We start from the raw sequence: 8,989 nt of genomic DNA on the forward strand, positions 1-8,989 counted from the left end.
TGTCAAGTTGAAAAAACTCAAAATTACTATTGTGATGTACTAACATACATAGGTTAACTTTACTTAAATTCTTAAGTTTAGCCAACTTGAAGTTGTTTGTTCAGTAAAATTATAATTACAGGTACACTGGACTGTATATGTCTTGTTGAGCTAACTTTTATTTAAACTCAAGATTTGCAGTTAATGCAACTTGGGTGCCCAGAAGTTCAGTAAACTCAAAAAGGATGTGCAGCTGGTTGCCTTACATTTTTAAGTTAGCTTAATTTACTTACATAAACAGGTTTACACAAAAAAAGCATGCTTTTAAGTTGGGATAACTACAACAAAACTGACTGCTGTATATGAGCATTCCGCCTTAAGTCTGAAAGCTGCTGCTGGACCCTTCTCAGTAACAGACAAGAACACTCAAGAACACATAACTCTTTTTTTAATAACAATGAAAAACATTTGCTGTGACTGACTCAATAATTTTACTTTTTTTTTTTTTTTTTTTAAAGTGCTTTGTCAATAATTGTACAAGTACCTCTTTTTTTTGGGCACAATAATTTAAAATATTCTATCTCTTTAGGGGGAAAAAAAAAACATGACAAACCAGCACCAAAACTCACAAATTATAACAACTTCATTCATGTAACAACATTTTCTTTTAAAGGTTAAACATTATAGTCACAGAGATTTACTATATTTAGCAGATGTGCAAAGGTCTTTGAAATCACACAGTTCACAGAAAAAAGTGATATGCTCTTTAGGTTTAGAGGCCTGTTTGTGTGCTCTAGTGAGATGGGACTTCAGTGCACCAGTTGTCTTGAAAGTGCAGACGCAGTCTGTGTACAGGCACGGCAGTGGCCAGAATCGCCCCTTGGCAATGTCGAAGTCTGTAATGCTTGAAGAGGACCTCTCGATCAGGGCGTGAAAACTTGCACACCTTACCCTGCATTCAACTCCTAAAAATAGATCAAAACAACAAAATAGTTAAAACTGTACTCAAAAAAGGGTACATGACAAATTCAAATACATAGAATGTATTGTGATCAATATTCATTCAATCACACATTTTTCTGTTTGTCTTATCTTTTTTATGTATATTATATAATAATTGATAACACTATCAATTTTATGGCAGTTCTGCGGACTGTTGCGCTCCGACATACAGAGCTAGCAAACAAATGGATAGTTTCTGATTCACTGAATACGTCATGTAGCACGTCTTCGATTTTAACTGACAGGAAACTACAGAGAAGCTGTAACGTTAGCTGTTACAAAAGTAAATATAGTTGACAACACTCACCTTATTCATGCATATTCATGCCGAAAACATAAAACCTCTCTGTTCTTCGTCTTTTATCCCATCTGTGGCACGCATCTCCTTGGAAATCTAAAATGTGGCGTGAACAATTGGGAGTGGGAGGCAGGTTATAGTTGTTTTGTTTTGTTTTGTTTTCTTCTTCTTCTTCTTCTTCTTCTTCTTCTTCCGGGAAGTATTTTTCTTCTTCTTCTGTTGAGTTTTATGGCGGAAGTACATACAGTACAGGCCAAAAGTTTGGACACACCTTCTCATTCAATGCGTTTTCTTCATTGTCATGACTATTTACATTGTAGATTCTCACTGAAGGAATCAAAACTATGAATGAACACGTGGAGTTATGTACTTAACAAAAAAAGGTGAAATAACTGAAAACATGTTTTATATTCTAGTTTCTTCAAAATAGCCACCCTTTGCTCTGATTACTGCTTTGCACACTCTTGGCATTCTCTCGATGAGCTTCAAGAGGTAGTCACCTGACTTCTGCACAACACAACTGATGGTCCCAACCCCATTGATAAAGCAAGAAATTCCACTAATTAACCCTGATAAGGCACACCTGTGAAGTGAAAACCATTTCAGGTGACTACCTCTTGAAGCTCATCGAGAGAATGCCAAGAGTGTGCAAAGCAGTAATCAGAGCAAAGGGTGGCTATTTTGATGAAACTAGAATATAAAACATGTTTTCAGTTATTTCACCTTTTTTTGTTAAGTACATAACTCCACATGTGTTCATTCATAGTTTTGATGCCTTCAGTTAGAATCTACAATGTAAATAGTCATGAAAATAAAGAAAACGCATTGAATGAGAAGGTGTGTCCAAACTTTTGGCCTGTAGCCTACTGTATATAAATACATATTTTTGTAATTTTTTAAATTATTATTATTAAAACACACAAAACATACAGAGACAATCGCCAGGGGGTGACATACTTTCAAAGACAAATTTTCAGAATATCATATTACATAAATATATTAAAAAGAGCAAATAAATTAAAATTTTTAAAGGCTTTCATATTCGTGGAGTGGCTAATGGTCCTAATATATGCAAATGAGATGGTTTTGGTTAGTGTGACGACATTTGTGAATATGCCATTTAGCAATGAAATAAGACAACAGACAAGTCTCAGGTTATTGCACATTAGGGAGGAGAAACGACAAATAATTATAAATGAAAGAAAAAATGTATTAAATTAAAAAATATATATATACAAATACAAGTCGCACAAGTGATTTTTCTCAACTAATTTATTGAGTAAACTTGTTTTTTTGTGTTAGCTAAGCATCTTGACCAAATGGTCGTTCATTCCACTTAAAAAATGGGTTAGAATTACAGTTCATAAGTTGGAGTTTTTATAGTGCTGTATAACTCACAAACAATAGTTGTCTGAACTAAACTATTCACATTGACAGTACTATTTTTTAGAAACATTGTGTAAATTTGTTTTTTCAAGTTAGCTCAGCAAATTGCCCAAGTGGTTGTTCACTTGACTTAAAAAAACAGGTTAGGATAACAAATCATAAGTTGGCGTTTTTACAGTGCAGCTTCTTTAAGGTGCTGTAGTTGAAAGCAGCTGCCAAATGACATACAGTATTTATTTTTTATATATTGCTTTTACAGCAGTTTATTGGTTAGAAAATATTGTCTAGGACCCTCGGAAGACTAGCTGGTCGTGAAAGCGTCAGCTAATGAAGATCCTAAGAAACAAAAATCCTGCTCTGTATCTGTAAGTTGTAAGTATTGTGTACTTCTGCCAATATTGTTCTATAATTAAAAATATGGTAGGTTCTGTCAGTGTCAGTGTCAACCACCTCTGTTATGATGGATATCCTGCAGTTTCAACTCTATTGAAACAGCTGATCAGACAGCATACAACTCTGCTGTTGTTGTTATGGTTATTGTTAGGATTAGTAGGAGTAGTGACAGCAAAAGCAGTAGTTCTTGTATCATCTTTGATTTCAATGATGAGCTTAAGTGTCCCATGATCTTAGGTGCAGTTTCAGAGGTTGTTGCACTCTGACTGGAATAAAATTCTGGGTAAACATTCAGTATTTAATTTTTTAAATGCATTACATAATTAATTTATTTAATGGTAAAATAGTCAGATTGATAGCGGATGCATGTCAGCATCAGACTGGAGCAGTATTGGCTGTTACAGTCCAAGAAAATATTAGTATCTGCCTTCAAGAAGCCAGTGGGAGCACCTAAAGCACCATTTGACTCTCCATGCCATGTTTTTTGTGTGTTTTTATATGTGTGTGTGTGTTTGTGTGTGTCAGGGTGCGTTCTGGGGTCTGATGATTGGTCTGGTGGTGGGATTGGTGAGGATGGTTCTTGAGTTCGTCTATACTGTTCCTGCCTGTGGGCAGCCTGACACCCGGCCTGCTGTACTGGCTGATGTCCACTACCTCTACTTTGCACTCATCCTGTTGACTCTCACTTGCCTCATTATTGCCGCAGTCAGCTTGGCTACACCCCCAATACCTAAAGAAAGTGTAAGGAATACACACACACACACACACACACACACACTACATGTGACGTCATCAAACTTCTTTTCTGATTATTGTCGTGTTTAGATGATGTCAGCCTGTTAGCTAACTAACTATAGTACCTGCTCAACCATTGCACTACTTGTAAATTCATCTCATTCCATTCAATTCAGTTCAGTTCAGTTTACTGTCATTATGTCATAAAAGTATTATAATACATCTGTCCGGATTCACTCTGGTGCCAGTTTAAGTTTGGCCCATTTGAAATCGCCTGCTTTGTTAAAGCAAAATTGGACTTTGTCAGAGTGTTGGGTTGGACAGTTCCCTGGGAGTTCACACGGTGATGAAAATCTCCTCATTAGTTGCTCCATGCTCCCCTGGGGTGCTAATCCAGAATATACTGTATTTCTATCTCTCCAATCACCTCCATAGCACAGCAAAACAGCTCCCAACATAACACTTTTGCCACATAAATGAATGAGAACAAAGGGAATTATCCCAATATAAAAGTGCACTATTCTGCTTTACTACTGGGTTACTACTACTATTGCAACATAATGATTGAATAGCTTTTTGTGTCATTGTTATTAAAAAGAAAATGATTGATCAGAAGGCACACACATTCATAAACACTGGGAGAGGGCTATGGAAGTATGACTCTCCTAGGACGGGTGGAAGGTCATTGCCCATGTGAAATCTAGCATGACCTAATCAGGATAAAAAATTGTACAGACTGTAGCAGCATAATGGCCAAACCCACAAAAAGATTCAGATGACATGCTTTCAGTTTATTAGCAGATGTTTTATTTGTCCCCTCTCCTTTGCAGTTATATAGGTTAACCTGGTGGTCCAGGCACAGCCAGGAGCCTCGCATTGACCTCCCTGATGCCTGGATTGCCTCTGACCCGGTGACTTCTGACCCCAGCCCTGAGCCTGATGCCTCCCTGCAGTCCTGGTGGCGAAAAACGGCTTTGTGGCTCTGTGGTCTGAGTGGTTCAAGCTCTGCTTCAAGATCTCCGGCAGGGCAGGAGATCAAACTGACCTCACTGCAGGAGGAGCCGCTCTGGAGGATTGTCTGCAATATTAATGCTATGTTATTACTGGTTGTGAATGTGTTTCTGTGGGGATACTTTTCTTGATATCGTCATCAGCTTTATTTATTCAGGGAGAGAGCAAGTTGACTTTTTCTCAACACAAATATCACAGGAAATAACACTGAAAAAACTGTACAAAAGTTAGAAGCAAGCACACCGGTTTCAAATGACTTGAAGTGATAGTTCGGATTCTCACATGTATAATGGTTTTTGTTGCTCTATGCCAGGGTAATACATGCACCAAGTCTGGTCTGTTAACTCCTTCCCTGCCACAAGAATGAGAGTTTAACTGGGAGGGTACTGCTCCAAAATGAATGAAGTAGGTACAAACCGAAAAAAGCACAATTTTGCACAGCATTTCAAAGCTGAAAAATTGTTTTGAAGGATGAAGGAGCAGCACTAGCGTGTGTGGATTTCATTTTCAGTGCTTTGTGTTGCTGCTCAAAATCATGTTGTTGTTCAATCATTTTGGAGCAGCACAGTCCCAGTGAGGCTTTCATTCTTAGGACAGGGAAGGATTTCTTGGACCAGACATGGTGGATGTATTACACTGACGTGGGAGAGCAAATACCAGCATATGGGTAAGAATTTGAACTATCACTGTAAGACAGCAGCACACAGGGCACTTGTGCAATATGATTGAAAAATGTCATACAAAGGAAGATAAAAACAAATCATTGGAATCAGGCAATCTACACTACTCACAAAAAGTTAGGGATATTCAGCTTTCGGGTGAAATTTCAGGATGAACCTAAAATGCATTATAACCTTTACAGGTGAACTTAATGTGACCTTCTGTAAACTTTTGAATGCACATGTCCAACTGTTCAGTGTTTCAGTACTTTTTGCACAAGTTGCTGTTCTCTAACAAGGAGTGTAACGGCAAAATTCACAACAGGTGTTTGATCCATGAATCGACTAATAAATTTCCTGGTTCAATTAGAATTGGTATTTAAACAGTCCTCCTCATCATGCTGTTCACATCTTGACATCATGAGACCAAGACGACACCTAACAATTGATCAGCAGCACCTCGCCATTGCGAGGCTTCAAACAGGATGTCCTCAGACGGAAGTGGCCACTGAGCTTAGAGTGTCACAGAGTGTCATCAGCAGGTTGCAACAGAGATACAGAGAGACTGGAAGAGTCACAGAAAGGCATAGAAGTGGACGTCCTTTGGCCACATCCCACACTGATGACCGCTTCATTGTGAGCAGTGCCCTGCGGAACCGGATGATGAATGCCACTCAACTCCAGGCACGTTTAAGGGAGGTGAGAGGCACCCAAGTGTCACGTCAGACCATTCGAAACCGTTTACATCAGCATGGTCTGCGTGCTAGACGACCTGCAAGGGTACCTGACCACACCACCAGGCACAGGTGTCATCGTCTTGCATGGGCCAGGGAGCATTTACGCTGGACGAGGGACCAGTGGGCCTCAGTGCTGTTCTCTGATGAAAGCCGATTCATGTTGAGCAGAAATGATGGCCGCCAACGATGTTGGAGACGTCAAGGAGAGCGCTATGCATCAGCCACTGCTGTCACCAGATGAGCCTTTGGTGGTGGTGGTGTTACTGTGTGGGCAGGTGTGTCTAGTCAGTACAGAACTGCCCTACACTTTGTGAATGGTACAGTGACAAGCCCATACTACCTGAATAACATCATTAATCCAGTCATTGTGCCCCTGCATGAACAACACAGGCCTAATTTCATCTTCATGGACGACAATGCTCCAGCTTATCGAGGTCGCATCATTAGGGAATGGCTGCTGGAGACTGGGGTACCTCAAATGGAGTGGCCTGCACTTTCTCAGACCTGAATCCCATAGAAAACCTATGGGATCAGCTGAGTCGCCGTGTAGAGGCTCGGAGCTCTGTACCCCAGAACCTCAATGTCCTGAGGGCCGCCCTTCAAGAAGAGTGGGATGCCATGCCTCAGCAGACAATAAGTCGACTTGTGAACAGCATGAGACGTCGTTGTCAAGCTGTAATTGATGCTCAAGGGCACATGACAAGTTATTGAGACATTGACATTTTTTGTTGTGGTATATCCACCACTGTTGTTGGCTTTTGTTTCAAGAAATTGTTTGAGATGAGGAAATCACCAGTGCATGCTTCTACTTAAATGCCCTACTTTCATGATATAATATCACTGTAGCGTGAACTTTTTACATTTTCCGTAAATTTCACCCGAAAGCCAAATATCCCTATCTTTTTGTGAGTAGTGTATTTCAATGTAAAGGCAGCAGAGTGTATATAAATTATGTCAGTGGAGTCTAGAACTGACAAAAATTCCCACACTCCTGAGTAAAACAAGCTGTATTTCACTGGAAGAATCCAAGTTTAGGTTTCAGTGTCCTTGTCAGTTCCTCAATATGTGTTTTGCTGGTTAGCTAATCAGCTAACCCGATGCCCTGGCAAGTGTATAAAAGTACTCTTTCTACTGATTATAGCATTTATAGAGCAAATTATCCCATCAGCAGTTTCTGGATGCTGGAACACAGCATGCATTGTTTTATCTGGACAACAACCACTTCAGCTTGGCTACTGCGTTATGAATGATACAGTAGTCTAATTTAGTTTAATTGCAAGTTTTGACATGCTTGAATAACAGAGGAGGAGGAGGGATTGGTAGTGGTTCTTAAATGGGGGTACACATACCCCTGGGGTACACTGGAGTATTGCATGGGGTACGTGAGACTTTTTTAAACATGTTAATTATGTGATAAATATCAGTCATGCAGAAAGTAATTAGCCTATGCTATACATTCAATAAATGTAAAAGTAAATGTAAGTTTAATAAACCACATTTTATATTCAGTTTTCCCTCCAGTTTTCCCAAAGGCGTCAAATATGTGTGTTTCTGGTTTAAATCAGCTGTGGTGGTCATCGAGCATGGCCGTTTGTTCACCATCACCGGGAATCCAGACAAAAATCAAGAAAATGGAATCGTGGTTGAAACATAGCAGCAGTGCAACTGAAAACAAGGATCAGGATATTGTTTCAGACAGTGGCGCTGTATTGTACCTGCTTATATAAGCTTTTTTATACATTTTTTCACACTGCTCAGGAGGTACTTGGCTGAAAAAAAAATTCAAAGTGTGTCTGAAAACTCTCTGCTCCAGTCAAACCAAAGGATTCCTGTGTTGTTTCCCTCATAGTGAAAAATAGCTCTTCAATAAACCCAGCATCAGCTGCAACATCTTTGATTATGTGACCTCCTTTAGAGAGAAGTTGCACTGTCCATGTGAATCGGCCCTTAAGTTTCTTGCTTCTGCACAGATTCAGATGAAGAGTACTGATATGAGAGGAAGTCTGTTGCCAGAGCTTTGAAGATCAAGTCTTTCTTCATGCTGCCAATAGTTGGCTCTGTGTTGCGAGCAAAATTTTGTGGACCATTTGTGGTTGAGCAAGAGATTAGTGACACAGATTAGGTGAGAAAAACATCCGATTGAAGAAAAAAAAATTATGAATGTGTCACATCAGTATGCTACTCAGTACAGGCCTGCTGATTCACCCTCTGGTGTGGTCCCTGTTGCCTCTGTCTCTGTGGCACCGCACCCATCAAGCCCCAAGGACAATGGGCTGAAAGATAAGCATGGACCAGTGCATTGTGCTTGCTTGTAACTCAGAGATTTTGAACATATTAAACTTAGATGTCCAGATAAAACATCTGCCAAAGAGGTTAGCTTTTGTTGTTGAATATGATGTTGCTTTTTTGTTTAAGCTTGGTATTTATGCCCAAACACAATGCAACCCGACAAGACCTGATGGGAGCTGATGGTTTCAGCCTGGACTTAATTTCTGACTCACTTGCCACAAGCACCCACAACAGGTTGGTGCTTTGTGGCAAACTGTGACAAATAGTGACCCTTTTGGCTTTTGATAGTTTATGTTGAAAACTTAACAATATGCATATTGTCAGCTGTTGGACCTCTTTCTGCTGGACCCCACAGCTCTGTGAACCAATGGGAAGAGGGCAGGTGGATTTGAGCCTGTGCAGTAATAGGTTCTTCAAATCCTTAACTCTAATCCCTTATCTTAAAGGTGTCACAATACAAGAAACAAAATCAAACTTTGTGTGTTCATATACTTAAAGTT

General features: G+C 39.6%; 1 protein-coding gene across 1 annotated transcript in view; it reads left to right on the plus strand.

Moving 5' to 3' along the window:
* Positions 1–4,935, plus strand: part of slc5a9 (solute carrier family 5 member 9) — a 14,432-nt gene extending 9,497 nt beyond the window's left edge. Inside the window, exons 12-13 of the mRNA XM_030049125.1 lie at positions 3,584–3,799; positions 4,624–4,935. Of these exons, the coding sequence (XP_029904985.1) occupies positions 3,584–3,799; positions 4,624–4,935 (528 nt within the window). The remainder of the gene's footprint in view (positions 1–3,583; positions 3,800–4,623) is intronic.
* The last annotated feature ends 4,054 nt before the right edge of the window (positions 4,936–8,989 follow it).

Source organism: Myripristis murdjan, chromosome 4, assembly GCF_902150065.1.
Source record: "Myripristis murdjan chromosome 4, fMyrMur1.1, whole genome shotgun sequence".
NCBI classification, from domain to species: Eukaryota; Metazoa; Chordata; class Actinopteri; order Holocentriformes; family Holocentridae; genus Myripristis; species Myripristis murdjan.